This window comes from Perca fluviatilis, chromosome 4 (genome assembly GCF_010015445.1).
Source record: "Perca fluviatilis chromosome 4, GENO_Pfluv_1.0, whole genome shotgun sequence".
Classification (NCBI taxonomy): domain Eukaryota; kingdom Metazoa; phylum Chordata; class Actinopteri; order Perciformes; family Percidae; genus Perca; species Perca fluviatilis.
In genome coordinates this window covers 16,145,937-16,167,393 of record NC_053115.1, presented here as the reverse complement: position 1 = coordinate 16,167,393, position 21,457 = coordinate 16,145,937, and the positions used below count along the sequence as shown (strand labels likewise).

General features: G+C 38.6%; 2 protein-coding genes across 2 annotated transcripts; both read right to left on the bottom strand.

Moving 5' to 3' along the window:
- Window positions 1-255: 255 nt before the first annotated feature.
- On the bottom strand, window positions 256-5,434 carry arpc4 (actin related protein 2/3 complex, subunit 4). Its single transcript, XM_039798001.1, has 6 exons — window positions 5,307-5,434; window positions 1,524-1,642; window positions 1,314-1,425; window positions 1,071-1,166; window positions 684-854; window positions 256-413 (listed from the first exon to the last, which is right to left on the bottom strand). The coding sequence occupies exons 1-6, from the start codon at window positions 5,307-5,309 to the stop codon at window positions 408-410; spliced, it is 507 nt and encodes a 168-aa protein (XP_039653935.1). The 5' UTR covers window positions 5,310-5,434; the 3' UTR covers window positions 256-407.
- A 4,450-nt stretch (window positions 5,435-9,884) lies between these two features.
- Window positions 9,885-18,269, bottom strand: LOC120557902 (ras-related protein rab7-like). The gene is made up of 6 exons (XM_039798595.1): window positions 17,905-18,269; window positions 13,860-13,923; window positions 12,253-12,379; window positions 11,825-12,068; window positions 10,577-10,680; window positions 9,885-10,408 (listed from the first exon to the last, which is right to left on the bottom strand). Exons 2-6 carry the CDS (start codon window positions 13,910-13,912, stop codon window positions 10,313-10,315), a joined length of 624 nt encoding a protein of 207 aa, XP_039654529.1. The 5' UTR covers window positions 13,913-13,923; window positions 17,905-18,269; the 3' UTR covers window positions 9,885-10,312.
- Window positions 18,270-21,457: the final 3,188 nt, after the last annotated feature.

Below are 21,457 nucleotides of genomic sequence, written 5' to 3'. Positions count from 1 at the left end.
ACATACACCAATTGATTGCCCACATGGTTTAAGGTCTGTCATAACAAAACCAAATTAAATTTATGTGCATATAATATATATTTAAAAATAACAGTTAAATCCCTTTACCTGTGCTCATGAATATTGATTACAAATACCTTTTTAAGGACCTGCCCTAGCTTCTAATGTTCTGAAGTCAGAAATTAATTAATGTCTGGTTATGTACAAAAATCAATATTTTTGAGCAAGGGGCATTTTAAGGTTAAAGGGCAAAACTCCATTGGCCTGTACATCTTTATTGTACGTCTTATGTTTCTCAACTTGTCTTGGCTAATCAGATTTTGTCTCCTCTCAGCTCTGTGATGTGAAAGCTCCACAGTGACGGCCAAGATTGGTGAAAGGAATGTATTTCCAGGTTTTCCTCTCTTTCAGAACTGCAAGAAAAAACAAAACAATGTCTGAGCTACAGTAAATCTAAAAGACCAAAAGAATTATATTAACTTTCTTTCTACCAATAGTGTAACTTCATCACCTGTAATATTAACATTCTAGCCGTTAAATAACAGCATAATACGTGACTGAATCAAAGTCCTACCATACAAAACTCAAGACACCCTCATGTAAAAACGATGCAAAAACTTAACCACTTGTGCGTAATGCTGCCATCGATGCGAGCAGTGAGACGCAGAAAAACTACAACTTACATTTTTGAGGAACTCCTCTGCAACAATACGAGCCCTGGCGTTGACCGACAGCTTCATTTCACTGATCTCCTTGTCAATTTCCTCCATGAAATGAATGACATAGTCCACCAGTTTATGTTTGTACATCTGCTCTGTGTGAAAGTTGGTGATGAGAAAACTGATGTCATAGCCCTGCGAAATGAAGATGGATGACAAAACAGTGTTTTAAACTTTAAACAGCAATAACTGACAATGGGGAGAAAAAAAAGAAACAAACAAGGTTCCCACTACATGTAGCTCTAACCATTTAAGGTCATTCAGGGCACTACATTTCATATAAAGAAAAGAATAACTGAATAAGTATGTGTGGGAACCCTGTAAATGTGACAACTTTCAACGCCCACTTACCTCCACTGGTTTCCTCCTCAGGATGAAGAAGTTCTCTGCTCTCATCATCATGAAACGCATGAACTTATGGCACAGAATCTTCTCAATCTCATCTGCCTGCAGCAGCAGAATATTTAGAAGAAACATTCAGGATTACAGATACAGTTCTGATCTTTACATCAATCACCAATTGCTAAGCGACCATCTGTTTTGTATCAGGATCTCTAAACACATAATTGGCACACTGACGACAGCCTGACAGACCTGCTTGACAGCGATGCTGACTCGGACAGAGTTGATGGAGCCCTCAATCAGAACTTTCTCCTTGTCGTTACGGCTGATGATCACAGGCTGAAGAAGCAACTCTTTACTACTCCTAAAAAGTGTGAAAATCACAAATCAGTCCACAGGCACTAAGAGGTGAAACCGATTCCATGCGCTGCTGGGTGTGCCGTTTTCAAAAATCACACCCACCGTACTTCCACCTCTGGCTTGTTGTGTCTCTCCACCACTTGCGAGGAGAAATTCTCCAGGCAGAGGGCGGCCTGCAGGGTCGCACGAACTGCATTGAGATATGGGCGCAGGGTTGCCGTCTGAGGAAGGAAAGCGAAAAAGAGTAGATGAGACTCAGTTCTTAAGAAGAATGTCTGAATCTACAGGCAGGCAGAACTGAGACCAACTTGTGAGAAGTTGTGTGGATCAACAGATTTTAAATATGCACTCTTCCCTAGTTTCACTTCACCTGAAAACTTTCTACAGAATAAAGACATTGACTGCCTTAACTCGACCGAGAGTGCTTCTGGTTGTTCCCTTTGGGTCATGACTAGGGTTGGGTACCGAAACTGCCAATAGGGAACCGGTGCCGACGTAAACGGTAGTAACGAGACCGAATAAGAACGAAAATTTCGGTGCCTCATTTCGGTGCTTGACTTTACACTACACCTGACAGCATGTAACGTTAGCCTACCTTTAGCTAGCAGCTGGATTAAACACCGGTAAAATTTTGACAGCTAACGTTAAACTGTGTAAAGTGTGACTGGATTTCACTGTGGAGGACTTCAACAGCGGGATGTAACAGTCTGCTCTGCAGCGCAGCAGCAGCCGTTGTCGCAATTCATAGATATACAGTATGTTTATATGGTCGGAATTAAACAACACAGACAGTGCGTTCACTTGCAGCTGCAGTTGTCGGAATTAAACAACACAGACGGTGCGTTCACTTGCAGCTGCCGTTGTCGGAATTAAACAACACAGACGGTGCATTCACTTAAAACAGGTAGCCTCGTGGTGCATTCACAGTAATTGTAAAATACCCTTTTCCCATCTGGGGTTCAACAGCAATTTACTGGTGAAATAACTTATTATTGTTATAGTTATTACATTATTATTAAATCTTTAATTTTGACCATGTCCTTAGCAATAAACAAGTCACTGACTGTTGTTTACTACCCTTATTTTTTTTCTTATTTTTTTTTTTACTTTATTGAAAAGTACCGATTCAGGCACCGTTTAGGCACCGGAACCGTTTTAAAAGTATCGATTTACCGAAAAAAAACCAAACGATACCCAACCCTAGTCATGACACAACCAGCAATTCATCTTAACTCCATGATGCCAGGAAAGTGCTCCTGACATGAAACAATGTTTGGATAACTCTGGATAATGAATGCATTCAAACTGCAGAGGCTAAGCCACAACATGTCACACAGTTTAATTGAATTAGGGGTGGGAATCACCAGAGGTCTCACGATACGATATCATCACGATACTTATGTCACGCTACGATATTGTTGCGATTTTAAATATATTGCAATATTCTGCTATTTATCACAATTTATTACCTTTTTTCCAACTTCAAATTTTTCCCAATTTCAAAATATGTCCCCAAAAAGGAAATTGTCAACATCTGTTTTATCTAAAAAGATACATTTCTCTGTTTGTTCATCTCACTTCAATTTTGTTGCAACAAAATGGGGTTGTCAAGCAGACAAACTGACCAACACATATATAATAATAGGTCGATACTTGGCATCTGTGTATCGATACGGTATTTCCACAGAAAATATCGCGATGCTATGCTGCATCGATTTTTTCCCCAAACCCTAAATTGAACAGTTTAAAATATGACATTTTTACTCAAATGACCTTACAAGTTGCGGAAATTACAGAACTGCAGAATAATATGTAATGTACAAAGACTTTTAATCGATCATGTCACATACACTCACCTAAAGGATTATTAGGAACACCGTACTAATACCGTGTTTGACCCTATCCTATCAACATGGGCCAACATTTCTAAAGAAAGCTTCCAGCACCTTGTTGAATCAATGACACAAAGAATGAAGGCAGTTCTGAAGGTGAGAGGGATCCCCCACACCATTACACCCCCACCACCACCAGCCTGCACAGTGGTAACAAGGCATGACGGATCCATGTTCTCATTCTGTTTATGCCAAATTCTGACTCTACCATCTGAATGTCTCAACAGAAATCAAGACTCATCAGACCAGGCAACATTTTTTCAGTCTTCAACTGTCCAATTTTGGAGAACTCGTGCAAATTGTCGCCTCATTTTCCTATTTTTAGTGGAGATGAGTGGTACCCGGTGGGGTCTTCTGCTGGTGTAGCCCATCTGCCTCAAGGTTGTGCGTGTTGTCGCTTCACAAATGCTTTGCTGCATACCTCGGTTGTAACGAGTGGTTATTTGAGTCAAAGTTGATCTTCTATCAGCTTGAATCACTCGGCCCATTCTCTTCTGACCTCTAGCATCAACAAGGCATTTTCGCCCCCCAGGACTGCAGCATGCTGGATGTTTTTCATTCTTTGTAATCCCTAGAAATGGTTGTGCGTGAAAATCCCAGTAATTGAGCAGATTGTGAAATACTCTAAACAGCCCATCCGGCACCAACAACCATGCCACGCTCAAAGTTGCTTAGATCACCTTTCTTTCCCATTCTGACATTCAGTTGGGAGTTCAGGAGATTGTCTAGACCTGGACCACACCCCTAAATGCATTGAAGCAGCTGCCATGTGATTGGTTGATTAGATAATTGCATTAACGAGAAATTTAACAGGTATTCCTAATAATCCTTAAGGTGAGTGTATAATGCCACAAAGTATCACAATCTGCAAATCATCAAAACAATTCTGCCAGAATGTGAATATAAAAATCACTGAACATTGCTATAGAAATAAAATTCCTTCCAAAATATTGCCCTGTGCGAATTCATAATGTGGCACAGGGAAAACTCCATGAAGACGTATTCAAATGTGTAGATGTTTACTAAGATATACATTTTTTGAATAGCTTAATGCAACACAAAACTGATCAATCTTTTCCTCAGAGCGTCGGTATCTGATGCTGACGGCCGAGTCTGTGAGAACCGTGTGGAGGCAATCCCAGACCAGTGAATATCGGAGAACAGGACCTTTTTCAGTTTCTGTTTATTATGCATTTACGTCAAAAGACATCAGACAATATATTGTTAATTGCCATCAGAAATCCAGTATATTGATAAAGCTATACTCCAGAGCGATGTTTTTTTACTAGCATAAAGCCAATAACTTTGCCACGCTTGAGAACATAAAACCACAATCTGTTGAGAAAGGCAGGGACAATTGTAATAAGTTGTCACCAATTTAATCAAATGTTGAAAAGCTGAGGGAATTTGCAACTCCACCACAACATCTGGACATGCTAACTGAGCTCTTGTGCTGGGACGCACAAGAGCTCAGTTAGCTAGTTCAACAAGTGTTGGCGTTACTGGTAGTGTTGACCCATATAAACAAATGTTAATTTAACAATAAAAAAAATAAAAGCTGAGGGAGGGACAACGCAGCGATGCAACACAACATCATCTGGGTGTATCAGTTCCGCTGGTAACAGAGTCAGCTAACGTTAATTCAGCAGATCGTGTCCATCATTGTAGTTCGCATTCTACGTTATTTAGCAACAAAGTGTTACTACGGAGCTACGGCCAACTTCACACGTCATAATAATAGTAACATTCTATCAACATCTGTATGCACTATGACGAAGTAGGATTCTATTATCTCGGATGTTTTTTTGCTAGGAAACAGACCAGCTAACGTTAGCCTGCTAGCTAACTACCTGCTTAGCTAGTCCAAATAAGACTAACGTTAGAGGGAAACCAAGCTGCGCCTTCCAACATGAATGCAGACCAGGTCTGATATATATATATGTAACTATTAAACTGTGTTGTTATATCAGCACATATGTCTAATTTGTCTTACCATTTCTCTGTGTGATGAGAGGCGGCTAAAGGCGGAAGTAGCTAACGTTAACGTTACACTTATGAGGGCTTTTCCGCATTCTCCTTTTCCGTGAACATAACGGAACTAACTCTGCTTCCTATTTCGAGCTGCCTCTTTAATTAAAGCAACCGCAGTTTTGTGCAAAATTAGCAAGAGCAGTAAATCTTGTGAATCTACATGCATGTAATTAAACTGTGCGATTTTCAGCAATACTATAATATTATATTATAATATTTTTCCTCACCACATAATTAAGAACTTGCAATAACCTTCTACCTGCTTATTACTGTAATCAAATATGTGTTTAAGTTTCTTTTCATTTCCAGTTTGAGTTTCTGTACAGTACTAGTCTTGCCCACAGTCAATTTTTTCTTCTAAACTTGCCACAAATGCAATTTCTGTTTGATTAATCAATCAATCAATCAACCAACCATTTGTCAAGTGAAATCATATAAAAATACATCTTTAATGCCACTCCTTTAATGATGATCCTAGTCTTTTTCTTGCAGCGCCTGGCAATCCTGACAGTTTAGAAAAGCCTTTAAAAAAAATCTAAAACAGGACTGAAGAGTATCAAATATAGGCTACAGTAAATATAACTGAAAAAAACATTGTATAGTTTTGCTAGTGGCTTGTCAGAAATTTCTCAGCTAGATGGAGTTGTGCTGCGGAAATTTGGACTAAAATCCTGGCTGCAGCCCTTCTAAGTATACTAAAGTAAGGCAACGTGCAGGATAGCAGATTCAGTGAAGGAAAAAGCAGAGTATCTGCATACTATATTATTTTGGTACATAACTACTGAACTGTATTAGCTTAAACAGACATGGGAATAGACATGTTTCATATAGGAAACACATAGGCACAACATTAATGATGGCTCAGTTTAATTAAGTGTCCCAGTAAGTCATAAGATACACAAACCCAGGCCCTGGAATGCAGCCGTTAATGTTATCAATGCTTTTCCTGCTATTACAGTCCAAAATGTCTGCTGTAAAAAAGGTCTACAGGCCTTGGACATAGAAGATATATTGCAGTAGGAACAGTAATTAGTTGGTATTGTGCATGCTGGCTCACAGTCATGATTCACTTGTTTATGGTATTAGTACACTTGTGCTTTTCCTACTAAGGCACATAACAATGCATTGGATGCATGGCTGTGTTCTTCAAGGCCATGCAGACCCACAGCATTTTGCAATGACACTAAAATTAGGTGAACCTATGCTGTGGCTGTATGACATTTTAATTTACTACTTGTTATAAAGTGAACTTTTGAGTAATTCTTATGTAGGATGGGTATATACACTGTGTTCCAAATTATTATGCAAATTATATTTTACACTGATTTTCCTAAATAGTCGATGCAAATTATATTATATTTATATATATATATATATATATATATATATATATATATATATATATATATATAGGGTTGGGCATCGAGAACCGATTCCTAATCGGAATCGTTTCAAAAATTACGATTCCATCGGAATCGTTTCTTTATTGGAATCGTTTGGAATCGTTTGGAGGATTTGGTTTGAAATCTGATCACAGGTTCCAAATTTAATATGCGCAAGTTTTGGTTTCCATAGCAGCCAGGCGCTTGTTGTGTTGCAGCCGTGCAGCACTGGAAGCGGAGCTCTAGTGTGGCTTTATTTTGCATTGTAAAAGCTGTAAAACTGCAACCCACCTATGAATCAAAATAAAACTTTCCTCTTATTTGTGAAATAAGCATCTAACCCGTTTCAACTCCCACTCAAAGAATCGGAATCAAGAATCGATAAGAACTGGAATCGAAAGGAAGAATCGGAATTGGAATCAGAATCGTTAAAATCCAAACGATGCCCATCCCTATATATGTATATATATATATATATATATTTATATATATATATATATATATATATATATAAATATATATATATATATATACTTTTCAAGTCACCAACCATTAGGGTATAAGCAGGGCAAGTTACACGAAGAGATTTGTGGCTGATTTAGAGCACACATGGGTTTGTGCAGATAAAGGCATAATGAGGAAGGTTTCTGCCAGACAAATTCATCGGATTAAGAGAGCAGCTGCTAAAATTCCATTACAAAGCAGCAAACAGGTATTTGAAGCTGCTGGTCCCGCAAACCTCAAGGTGTAGGATCCTCCAGAGGCTTGCAGTTGTGCATAAACCTACTAATCTGCCACCCCTAACCAATGCTCACAAGCAGAAATGGTTGCAGTGGGCCCAGAAATACATGAAGACAGTCTTGTTTACTGATGAGTGCCATGCAACCCTGGATGGTCCAGATGGATGGAGTAGCGGTCCCAATAAGGCTGTGACGTCAGCAAGGAGGTGGCGGAGTCATGTTTTGGTCCGGAATCATGGGGAGAGAGCTGGTAGGCCCCTTTAGGGTCCCTGAAGGTGTGAAAATGACCTTGGCAAAGTATGTAGAGATTCTGACTGACCACTTTCTTCCATGGTACAAAAAGAAGAACCGTGCCTTCTGTAGAAAAATCATCTTCATGCATGACAATGCACCATCTCATGCTGCAAAGAATACCTCTGTCATAGGCTGCTATGGGCATAAAAGGAGAGAAACTCATGGTGTGGCCCCCATCCTCCCCTGACCTCAACCCTATTGAGAACCATTGGAGCATCCTCAAGCAAAACATCTATGAGGGTGGGAGTCAAAACAGCAGCTCTGGGAGGCTATTCTGACATCCTGCAAAGAAATTCAAGCAGAAACTGTCCATAAACTCACAAGTTTCAAGCAAGAATGGGGACGGTGATATCAAAGAAGGGGTCCTATGTTAACATGTAACTTGCCCTGTTAAGATGTGTTTTATTGAAATAGCTTTTGATTTCAGTAAATATGACCTCCTAATGCTGCTAATTCAGCAAATGACCATTTTCAGTTCTTTACAACCTATAAAACGTTTTGAAACTCTGTTGTGCATAATAATTTGGAACAGTGAATTTTGTCAAGTTTTCATTGGGTGGTTTGTTCAATGAAATTCGACTGATAACCTAACGGTTGGTGACTTGAAAATTATATTATATATATCATTTGCATCGACTATTTAGAAAAATCAGTGTAAAATATAATTTGCATAATAATTTGGAACACAGTGCGTGTGTATATATATAAAATATTATTAATAATACATATATGTAATGGGTGAACAAGGAGTGAGTGTACAGGCTGAGATGCAGCCACACTAACAGGAGAGTTAGGGAGCTGTCAATCAAGCACCTTGTGAACACTCACACTTCTGAGGAGAGGTCTGATCAGCCAAAAGAAGTAAACACACCTGTGTGGGGGCATTTACCACATTTTTATTTTTTTAAGATTATTTTTTGGGCTTTTCCACCTTTATTTTGACAGGACAGCTAGGTGAGAAAGGGGGAAGACATGCAGGAAATTATCACAGGCCAGATTTGAACCCTGGACCTCTGCATCGAGGAATAAACCTCCAAGTAACTGATCTACCCACTGAGCCAACCCGGCCACCATTTACCACATTTTCAAACACTGCAGTTCATCCAAGTTTAGTATCACAAAAATGTTTTAAGTCACTCTTAGGAACATAGGAAAGCCACAAAGATAAGTATATCTTCACTATGCAAGTGGATGCATAAAGAAACAAAGAGATTTAACAAACAGAAATTGGGACACATAATGCTAGACCATTGATATATTCAAGAGTTTTATTTGACGTCCCAATTTTCTTTGACAACATCATTGGCATCGCAGTGATTTTTTTTTCTATAAGGAGAAGAAATACCAGGTCAAAATGTTGGATCTTTTCTTAAAATGGAAAGAGAGAACATCCATTTCAGTTCAATCAATCAGTCATTTACCTTTACCATCTATACACTGTAATGCACAATCAGTTAAAAATAGTAAGTACTTAGCCAACCTGAGCTACAAGCAGATAGAGAGAACAGCAATAACAAAGACATGACAGAAGACAGGTGTATGCTGTATTGTTGACACGTGTTGTAATTCCATAGTGTTGAAAGATGTCTGCTAAAGGACATAACACATACAGCAGTAATAGTAGCAGTACAAGTAATGTTACATAAAAGGCAAATATTAATATATCAAGGAATTAATCCATGTTTTACACTGTGACTGCATTATCACCTTTGACTTAATGTCTACTTAGGTACATTTCCTCTGTAGTGTGAGGCAGTTATGAACCAATTAACACACAACCTTGAAGGGAAAAGGCAGTACGATCACCAAAAGTGTTCAACAGATTCTCAGGGGATATATTTTTGATATATTTGACAGGAAAAACAAGTGAGGAGGTATAATTTGAAGCTTACTAAAAGCTGTGTGGTAGCAGACGTTGCCCAAAATCAGTCATCCCACTATAATATTTAAAAAGGCAAAAACATAAAAAGAAAGTGCAAAAAAACAAATATGCGTTTCAGATTGGCTTGAGAAATAACACCAATTTATATTTATTTATTTATATATATATATATATATATATATATATATATATATATATATATATATATATATATATATATATATATATATATATATATATATATATATATATATGGGCAATTATATCTAGAGTTCTCAATTGCACTCTTTGAACTAGCTCCATCTTGCCCCCTCAGTGTGAGAGTCAGAAAAATGGGTGGTCGGGACAGGAGATAGCTCACTATTGAGTCAGGGACTGTGGGGTCAGAAGGGGTGTCATTCTTCTCTTGTGTGATCTTTGGGCACTGGATTTGTCAGCTTGTGTACGCTAGTGTATTCATTTTTGTACTAAGTGTGTCTGTGTGTGTGCGTGTGTGGGGTACATCCATGTGCAGCATACTGCGTGAAGGGTTGTGTCGATGGAATGAACCGATGGCATGAAGGAGGAAGACCAGTAGGGAAGTCTTTTTCCCTGGGAGCGAGGTGCAGGTGATGTAACCGGTGACGGGGTGTTTCAGAAAGCCAAGAGAGAAGATGGTCCAAGTTATCCCTTAGCAGCTGCAGCTTTCTGCTGAAGGTTTAGCTCTGTCATTCCTGTCCAGTTTTATGGGCTCTGGGAATTCATTATACAACTCCACCTCTGTCTCCTGAAAGGCAGCAAAATAGAGAAAATAATCAGCATAGGAAATAAGCTGACAGAAAAAAAGACTGGGTTTTAAATTATTCAGCTATTATTGTTGCATCATAATATGCAAATAAATGAAGCACACATCTTCTTTCGTCTTTCATTTTCATTTCAAGGAACTGTAACTCACTTGTTTGAGGGCGTTACGTGCAATTGTCTGGAATGCCTGTTCTACATTTATAGCTTCTTTGGCGCTGGTCTCAAAGTAGGGGATGTTGTTCTTACTCTGACACGAGCCAGGGGCGTTGGGGTGGGGGGGGTTTTTTATTAAAAAAAAAAGAGAAAATAAAAAAAAAAAGGAGGGAAAAAGAAAGGGTGGTTTTTTTTTTTTTTTCAAAAAAAAAAAAAAAAATATTTAAAAATTATTTTTGGGCATTTTAGGCCTTTATTTTTATAGGACAGCTGAAGACATGAAAGGGGAGAGAGAGGGGGAATGACCTGTAGCAAAGGGCTGCAGGTCAGAGTCGAACCTGCGGCCGCTGATTCGAGGAGTGAACCTCTATATATGGGCGTGCGCTCTACCAGGTGAGCATCATACGCCATGAAAATTATAAAGTTCCCATGTCCATCGTTATGGATTCTCAAGACTGAAGCACAAGTGGGGGTCTAGTGGCAGAGTGGTTAAGATACATACTATTCCGTATTTCCCCTTTTTATCTCTGCTGTCACTATAACATAACCACAAAATGCACCCCTTCCCCCAAAAGAGTGTGATGCACAAGGCTGCAAATGGGTCTCTAACCTTTTGATGTTTATATGGACACTTTGTGTGAACATTAACTTTAATGTTAAAAACTGGAATGACAGAAGTCCAAAAAAGCTAGCAAGAACAAATGTACCTTGCAGCAAGCACTGTGCAAAGTTCTTTGTTATAGGGTATGGTGTTTGCATCTGATCTAACACTAATAATATGCTATTATTAAGCCATTCTCAGAGAGTGAGTAACAAACACTGATCTTTATTAACTTACATAACTGAGCTTTGAATTTTACTAAGAGAAATTACTTTGCCCAGGTAAAGTGACTTCTGTGTTTTCACTAAGTGCTCCTTCATTCTTCATACAGCAGTTTGTGCTTGTCTACACTTGCACACAGGCACTTATGCTGGTTATGACTGTTATTTTTAAATTTGAGTCGTTGAGGGCTCAGTCCTCACTCCTTCTGTACACCAGCCACCAAAAGCCACATGCTGTTGTGCACAGAAGCATTTCAACAGCACTCTCATGGGCCGAAAACCTATTAATGTAGTTAAGCATGCATGTCGGAAGCAAAACACAGCTGAAACATGTGTAGGCGTAGACAGTCTGTTAGGGTGGACATTGGAAATGGGCCTTGGAGTTTGAGGGATCTGACATTTGAATGCCTCATGGGTAATGATTTAAAATGAGGTCCACTGATACCAACCTGTCTGTTCTCCAAGTCAATCTTGTTGCCCAGCACCACAAAGGGGAAGTTCTCAGGATCTCGAGGGCTGGCCTGGATCAGGAACTCATCCCTCCAGCTGTCGAGTGTCTTGAAGGTGTTGGGTGCGGTGACATCAAACACCAGCACACAGCAGTCTGCTCCACGGTAGAACGCAACACCCAAAGACTGGAACCTCTCCTGGCCAGCTGTGTCCCAGATCTACCACAGACAACCACAAGGAGACAAAAAAGTTTGGTAAATAGGAGAAGACTGCTAAAAAATATTAACAACCGTGGAGATAATGCAAAACAGTGATGCCGTGGTGTGGGTCTAGTAAAAGAAAGTAACAAATAACAGTTTAATTCTCCAAGATGTAACCTTTCCAGCTGCAATTGTACTGTACCTGCATTGTAACAAGCCGGTCATCCACCATCACCTCTTTAGTCAGGAAGTCTGCTCCTATTGTAGCTTTGTACTGGTTACTAAACTTCTTGTTCACATACTGGTTCATTAGGGAGGTCTTTCCAACACTGAGAGTAAAAGACAACAGACAGCAGGATACAGGTGATGCAGGTTGCCTGATGGCTTGTATGAATTATGCAGTAATGAGATTTCCTAGAATCATTTAGAGCTGGGAAATATACCATATGGATGTAATCAATATGCAACCAAGAGGCAGGCATTACAGACGGATTGAAATCTGATTGCTCAAACCACCTCCCAAGTGTATCTACTTCAGTCTGTAGAGAAGTAGCCACTTTACCCATGTGATAATGTCAATGACACTTAAATTACAATGAGATTAGCCCCCATTATTTCTGTCACCTATAAAGTAGTCTGGCTCAACGGATGTACATTGCTGGGATAAAGCCTGACATCCGGTGCACTATCTCCGCTATTGAGGCTTAGTGCCGCCCAGGACGGTTGTAATTGGTTTAAATAAATACAAACAAGCCAGGGAGTTTTTTCCCCCTATCCCTGAATAGATAAGCGGTGTAGCCAGACCATACTCCATCGCTGACACAGCACTGAGACTACATTTTCAGTAGAGATTTTATTTTTTCCAATATCACCCAGCTTCAGTATCTATTATTACAGTTTATTAAACTTACATTTTTTAATAAAGGCTGTGAAACATCAAGTGCCCTTAATAGTCTTTGCATAGCAATGCAATTACTGTTAACAGACAACCCCATGCAGTACTTAGCATGAAAGCTAATGGCAGTGGTTAAGGCCTCTTTCACACTGGCTGCGTGGCGTGAGCGTGTCAGCTGCGTGGTGTGTCCGTTTTTATTTCGGCTCCCATGTTAACAGGTCAGAGCTTTCACACTACCGGCGTGACACGCACGTCTCGGACTCAAGCCGCGCCGAAATAGAACTGACGCCTATTTTTCACGCGACACGCAAGCGTGTTGGAAGCGTTTCCAGAATAGAATAGGAAAATATGTTTATATGTCATTTTGACACAAATAAATTTAATAAATGACATTTTGATGTTTGAAAGTCTCTAGGTTTTGACATAAATGCAGATATAAATGTAATTTAAAAAAATTATAATAAATAATTATCGATTTTTCAAATATTGCACCTGTCAAAATAGAACGAAATATTCTGTAGCCTATTTTGCCGTCAATACTGCCGATTTTATCAATGGGAAACATACTGTACATTTGTACAGACAAGGCTAGCAGCAGCGCTGCGTCAGACACGTTTCTGGTGAGAAAAGACATAGAAAACGCCACGCAGCCAGTGTGAAAGAGGCCTAAGTGTTATTAGGTCTCCAGTTGAAAAACAGTAGGGCTGTTCTGCCTAGAGACAGCTGATGGCAGAGTAATAATTCCTGTCATTAAGGAAGTAAAACTAATAAAAAAAACAATCTTCAATGATTCAACTCAAAACTAAAATAATACCTTGGCATTTAGGTTTCTTCCCACCAAACTATTTTTAGAACAGACCTAACTGATAATTGCTGGTTTTGACATGTAGGAGAGAAATATTGTTGTGACTCACCCGGAATCCCCCAGGATGATGACTTTCAAGAGCACTTTCTTCCTGGATGTCATTTTTTTGACAGCTGCAGAAAGACAAACAACAAGGTTTAGCATACAGACAGTGCTCAACAATGCCTTTCAAACTTCTTCATTGCGTCACAACCTAATTACTGTTTTCCTATTGTTCAGGGACACTGAAATCCATACAAAAGGTAAATTTGTTTCTATGCACACAGGCCCTTTGGAAAACATTAGCCTACACATGTGTGTTAGTTTTATACATCTGGAACAATCAGGTTAGAACCATTCATTCCAGTCATGTGCTTTCTAAGCTGTTGGACAAATCACGAGGAACACATCATTCTCTCTCTCTCTCACGCAGGACAGGAAGTTACATCCTAGAGGACTGACTCATTCTTTGTACTACAAGTCCAAGCCAAGACAACCTACTACAGCATGTGTTGGTAATATAGATGATTATGTAAAATGACCAGCACTTACAACAGCGTAATGATTTGGGAGACACTGTCTATTTATCTAAAGCCCTACTGTCTTTATATGTACACATAATTGTATCGCATGTGACTTTAAAAAAAAAATAATAATACAAACCTGAAACTCTATGTAAGGTCTTCAAATGTAATTTTTGATGTACAGAACATCTACAACTTAAGTTTGATAACAATATAGGTATTAGTGAAGGCATTAAATGGTCCAAATATTATTAATAAATATTTGAATATATACAAATATTAATATTAATAAACAAACAAACTTCGAATATGATTTTTGGGCAAAAGTCAAAGCCCTATTTTGAATGGGGGTAGTGCGTTTAGGCCGCACAGGGGTGCCAAACAAACCTGCAGCAGCCTGCGGGGAAAAGTTGAGACAGATTCAACCTTTGGAAAAACGCAACACAGTGGCCAATCATGTTACTGGCGATCAGACTTGTCAGTCTGTTTTGAGAGTACCGTACAGTAAACATCCCTGCCTCGATCGCTTAAAAACCTCTGAGGGTAAAAAAGAAACCACAAGGACAGCGTTGCACGGTGCATCGAATCACTGGAGCTGCCGGATGCTACCTGAATGCCTACCTTAGACAATCCGTGTAATTTTTCTGAATGGACAAATGCAGTGTGTCCTCCACATGTCAACATTATTATCTGAGATATTGCACAACACATGAATGAGTGAGCAAGTTATGTGTTGTTCCCGTCTGGCTGATGTAATTCATTTAGAAAATGTCTAAGTTGCAGGTGGGAGACGATACCACAAAAGTGAGGAAGTTAACAGTGCAATTGTAGAAATGCCACAAAGGAGCAACGAGGTGCATTCTGTGAAAATAATATCAGCTGTACGGTCAATCCTAATCATTGGTGTCTGAGACATTTAAAAATTGTAGAGGCTAATCTTCAGTTCCTTCTTCTGCCTATCTGAAGTATTCTCGCTAACTTCAAATATTTCATCATGGCAGACAAAAATATAAGGACTTTTAATGGAGGAAACTCATATTACAAAATAAACAGTGGGGTAGTAAAATAAAATAAAATGTGGCTATGTTCAAGTATTGAGGGGTTATCTATAAACCTTACTCAAATAGGCTAAACAGACTAAAATAAATAAGGCTAAAATAAACCTTGATTTCATAAGAGGCTGCTTTATCTTCTTTCTGTGTAAACAGTCTAGCACATTGCTACTGACAAGAAGAAAAATGTGGAAGGTCTACTGTAGGTGTGCATACTCTCAGTGAGAATGGCAGCAGTAGCAGCTGTCTTTTGGGAATATGTAGCTTATGATCAAATCTTTATAACACTAAAGATGATCTTAACTGTGACTTAAGGCCAAATTAATATATGGGTATTTACAGTACAAAGCATAAAGAGCTATATAGGAAGATGTGTTGTAATACTGTTTGCAATTTGTTAATGAAAATGTCTTTAATGAACAACTCTGTCCCTGATTTGGGAGAATACAAATGGTTACTTTCATCATGTTTTGGCAGGGAAGCATGACAACCTGATAGACAACAGTTTAACAGAAAACATGGCTACTTCCCATCAGCTCTATGCATAAGTAAACAAACATCTGGCACAAAGACATTTTAGACCAATCCTCCAACTCAAACAGGTTTTTGGTGTAGCCAACATAAGCAATACTTTAATTAAAGCTGCAAGCAGCGATAAACGGGCCCAATTATTTTTTTTATTTTAAAGACAAAAAAGATAAATAAAAACACAACTTTGATTCAACTGACTCAACCAAAGAATAAAATGAATCCAAATCCTGAAACTACACCTATAAAACACAAACATTTCAGTTCCAGTTGAAGCTGGAAAGTACACTGACATTATTTTTTACAAGGAACGAGCACAGCACTCCAGTGACTGCCGTACTGTAAATTTGAAGCACAGTGACTGATTAGCTGACAGAAGCATGAACAACAGCATCACTGAAGTCTAGGCATGCTCAGACCACAGTCACATGATTACAAAAGAAACTCAACTCAGGTCTTGAACCTTTGACAAACAGCAGAGCGTTAGACATTGATTCCTGAGTGCAGACTTTTATCTCTGACAGGAGGCTCAGAAATCAGGTGGAAGTTTCTTCTCACTAAAAACATTCCAAGTTATTCTGTCTCAAGCTTTAAGAAATACACTAATACACCAAAATGAAGATCACTTCTAACATGGAATATGCATGCACACCCTCAGACACAAACAAACTCTGGACTACATATAGATTTGAACGGCTTCAGATGTTTCTCAATGCTCAAAACATCTTTATTTCTCTGCTTAAATATATAACCTGCATCTTGGTTTAGTGTCCATGAGATAAACAGATGGTTCAGTGACCCAGGGTTAACAAAAAGAGTCAAGACAGTATAGTCAAGACTAAGCATATTAATAGAATGGAAAACAATTAATGAAATGTAATTATAGCACAATACTACATTGTTTGAAAGTAGTATACAATAACGTGCAGCAAAAGATTTCTATAAAATAATGCTGTCAAAGAAGTTGTTTCCCAACATTTACAAATTTTTAACCTTCTGATGTAATTCAGGATTGTATGAAATAGAAAAAAAAACAACAGGAAGGTTCACTTCAAATGAAAATTTGCTTGACAAGCTTGTATGAACATAAGTTGTACTGAACTATATTCAGAAAAATCAACCAATTCATGCCAACTCACTGGATATGAGTAAATCATAAAATAGAGCTGATCCAAACTACCAAGCAGGTACTTTAGAGAAAACTCGAATATGCTTGCCAGTTGCCAACTATTACAAGTGATCATTAAAAACAATACCACAGAGCAGTAACATGTCTCACTGTTCAAAATCTGAATCTTGTGTAATAAATAGGATTTTGAAAACCAATACAACATGGACCGCAGTAGATTTCAGGTTAGACTTATCAAGCAATTTTAGCAAGCTTTTTGGCGCAAGTAATGGGCCAAAATCAGATCTTTAAATTAAGTACCCAATCAAACAAGAAACTGATGGGCGTGTACGTGATCTGTGAGTAACAAGTCACAACCGAAAGAAAAACATGTTGACGCAGAAACCATGGTGCCAACGTCCCGTCTGCCTGGCAACACAAGGTATAGACACCGGATATTTCTCTCATACAGACTTGTTGACAGAAGACATGTGTAAACTCGATACACAAGACATGGTGTCAAATCCACCTCGACATATAAGTTATGAACCATACAGAACGTGTTAGTTTGTAGGTCCTTCTACGTATGCATGAACGCCAAGTAAAAACGGAAGTATTTAGCTAGAGAAACCGATATTCCCTCTGTCAACATTTGACAGATTCTTTACGGTCCTTTGTTCGAACTACCGACCTCTTCTCCCAGGTTCTCCTTCCTTGTGGGAGTCGACCCAGAGGAGCCACAGGCCGGCCTTGTTTTTGTCAACCAGCTTCATGAAAAACATTGCACCACCATTAACGTTAACGTTAGCTGTTTTATCGTTGGCTATAATAGGACACCGAACGAATTGATGAGTAAGCAAACATTATGCATATGAATAGACTGCTCTCGTCTCAAGAACTTACTTTTAACTTGCAGGACACCGGAGTGGCGACTTCTTGTCGGGAACCGACCAGGATGCGAGCTAACTAGCTGTTATTGTTTAGGACAGTTAGCGTCAGTGGCTAACTAGGCGTTACGTTAGCTAGCTCGCTGGCACTGAACTCGTTAGCTAGCGTTAATTTGGCAAAACCTTGTCTCAAATTCTTAGAAAAATGTGTTGCCCTTTGCGTAAACACTAACAAAAACCGTGTTGTAAATTGACGAGGCAGATAACCTACAACTGCTGTGTAAATTTGGCACTTTGCTTGAAAGCTTGTCTGCCAGCGAGCTATCTACCCCAGCTTCACTCTTCCCCTTTCACTTCTTCCTCCAAAACAACGCCTGCGTGCTACGTCAGACGCAGGAAACTAAATCTCAGCCCATTTATGACTCCTTTATTATTACTATTTATTATAGACTAAAGGTTCTGCATTTTTTTCTGCAGAAATAAATGCAATATCAGACTCAGCTGCAGTTTTCAGGGGGTTGTCAGCAATGCAACACTTACAGAAAAGTGTATGTAAAGAGATATACTGGTATATCATGTCATATCATCATTGGTATAGAGATGTGTTAGCATATGTTCTTTCCAAATGTGGGTGTAAAAGGAACAGAGAGTCTGGCTACTTCACATAGCATTCGGGGATGGGAGGAAAACTTGCTCTGGTTTAATGGCATTTATTTAAACCAATCAAAATCGTCATGGGCGGTGCTAGAGAAAACTCAGATTGGACAGATTGTCTAGCTAGCTGTCTCAATTTACCATGCAGAGATCTGAGGAGCAGTTAATGCGTAACTCTCGCCAAAATGCAACCTAGGGTCTTTTTGTGAATGTACCCGAGTCAAACTTTCGTTTAAAAGCATATTTAGGACGGAAGCGCCACTTTTAAGATTTACCGTATTTTCGCTATTTTGAGGCTAGCATGAAAGTGCCCCTATCACTCCCATTCAAAAGGCCATTTGACCGAAAAATGAAAATACGGGTAAATCTTAAAAGTGGTGCTTCTGTCCTAAATATGCTGTACTGTACGGTAATTCCTCTACTATGCAACAGTAAGTTGCATGGTTATGCACAATCGTTAGCCTATATTTACAAAAACGTCTACTAGCCATAACGTGAGATACAAGGTAATGGAGCCTTTTATACATTGTCGTGTTTTTAGAAATAATAAAACTATGATAAGTAAAGTTATCGCGCAAAGTGCACAGGGGCAGCAATGGAATGCTAACGGCGGGTGATGGCTTGTTAGCATCAAAATGGCGCCATAGGAGCTACACGTTGTGGGGTGAGGCTTACCCCCTTGGGAGGGACCAGAGACATCGGCAAGTTTTTAATCAGTTGAATCCAGGATACTTTATGCAAATGAGGAGGGGTCGGCTTGTCACCTCTCAAAATCTGATGAAAATCTTTTAAACTGACCTTTGTCGATCAAAAGAACAGACAGATTCAGCAACTGTATGGCCTATTTCTTGCTTAAAAATGTTTTCAGAAACACATTTCGGTGAACTTTTTTTGTAAAATACGAGATACAGTACAGTAAGTGTTCCTTTTGGGACAATATTAACCATTGAAAGTGGGCACTACGGCAGTAAGTGGTCAGTGCACATTAGCAGTGTACTGACTGAAGTATGCTGAATGAGACACAGCCATAGACTATACTCAACATGAACACACCACATAACTGAACTTAAAATCGTTGGAGTCCCCCTTTAAAGCTGAGGTTTAAAGTTCACTCTTGACAGTCTCAAGGTCCATTTAGTGGGATTTCTAGAGCTTTTGATCATCACAGGATCTTCATCAGCAGCTACTTCATAGCTCTGCAGGACCCTCTTATTTAAATCACTCCCCCCCATCAGTGATGCTTTTTATCTTTATATGATCAAGATTACATGTTAGAGATGTGATGGTTCAGTGTGGTTTATTGTAGTGAATCATAGCCAATAGGGAGAGCTGTGATGATCCACCACTAGAGGACAGTGTCAACTCACTTTGAATGAATGAACCAAGTGAACTGGTTGTCTCAGACATTAGGGCACATTTATGTTTTGGACCTCTGTAGAGCGGTGTAGCACTCTGTGTGGACATTGTGCTGAGAAAGTGTTAAAGTCAAAGAAGGGTGAATGAGCTGCTTCTGTGATACATGAAAATGTATGAAAATGTCTTTGTCCCCTAAACACAAGAACAACTGAAACATGCAAAGATGGGGATGCAGGTCAGCCTTTACAGCCTGTGTGTGTGTGTGTGTGTGTGTGTGTGTGTGTGTGTGTGTGTGTGTGTGTGTGTGTGTGTGTGTGTGTGTGTGTGTGTGTGTGTGTGTGTGTGTGTGTGTGTGTGTGTGTGTGTGTGTGTGTGTGTGTGTTAATTCTTGACTTAGCTACCTTTGGGGACACATTTTAGACTAAACACAAATGAATTGGGGACAGTTTGTTCAAATGGGGACAAAAGCTGATTTTGGGGTCAGTGGTTAAGGTTAGGCCTGTAGTGGTTATGGTTAGGGCTGGGTGAACATCTCCATGAAATGAATGTATTTGTCTGTGTTATAGGGCTGCAACTAACGATTATTTTCATGTCAATTAATCTGTAGGTTATTTTCTTGATTAATCAATTAGTTGTTTTGGTCTATAAAATGTTGATCAGTGTTTTCCAAAGCCCAAGATGACATCCTGTCTTGTTTTTTAGAAAATATTCACATTAAGGAAGCTGGAATCAGAGAAGTTTCAGTTTAAGTTTTTTTTTCATAAAAAATGACTTAAACCGATTATCAGCTACACATTTATTATTATTATTATTATTATTATTATTATTATTATTATTATTATTATCATTATTATTATTATTATTATTATTATTATTAAGTAAATTTGAGATATAGTAAGACAATGCTTTCCATTTCTTCAGATGCAGCTAAATTATACTGATCTATATTAGCTCACAATAATCAGGTATATATTTTTAATTGGTCTTTACTGTGGCTTTTTTTTTTATTGGTGAATGTGTGCTGTAGTATCTTTTGCATACTATTTATAATGTGCATATAATTACTTTATAAGATATGTTGTTATATTGTATTTTTGGGGTATCTTTTGAATATGTGGCAAGGGACAAAAGATATAAATCAGTCATGTAAGCTAACTCAGTTACAGTTACTTTTTTTTCCTGTTGATCAATAAATAATGAATGAATGAAAGGCTTTATTTTGAACATGTAAAAATAATATAATAAAAGCCAAAAGAACACAAACAAAAAAACAATATTAACTTAACATGTCCATAGTAATAGTTAGACGCAAACGTTTATTTAATCCTACCCCTTCTCCACTAATCATTAATAATCATCATATTGGCTTCATATTGTCCATATAAAAAAAAAAGTATTTAAATATGTATATAGCCACTATAGAAAATAAATAATGTAAATGAATAAATCATCTGTTAGAACAACTGGTCAAAGCCCATCTTCCTCCCTGTTGTGAAAACCATATTTTTTTTTACCACTTTTGGAACTAGTTCATGCTTGTGCATTCCTTTAGCACTGCA

Bases quoted from the DNA above. Each gene is read 5' to 3' on its own strand.
- LOC120557902 (XM_039798595.1), bottom strand. From the start codon at position 13,912: ATGACATCCAGGAAGAAAGTGCTCTTGAAAGTCATCATCCTGGGGGAT. The intron at 12,380-13,859 runs GTGAGTCACAAC...TTTTACTCTCAG, and splicing joins ATCATCCTGGGGGATTCCGG to TGTTGGAAAGACCTCCCTAA. The intron at 10,409-10,576 runs GTGAGTTACAGT...GCTGCCTTTCAG, and splicing joins CACGTAACGCCCTCAAACAA to GAGACAGAGGTGGAGTTGTA.
- arpc4 (XM_039798001.1), bottom strand. The intron at 1,426-1,523 runs GTGGGTGTGATT...CACACTTTTTAG, and splicing joins AAGCCAGAGGTGGAAGTACG to GAGTAGTAAAGAGTTGCTTC. The intron at 1,167-1,313 runs GTCTGTCAGGCT...CTGCTGCTGCAG, and splicing joins TCAGCATCGCTGTCAAGCAG to GCAGATGAGATTGAGAAGAT.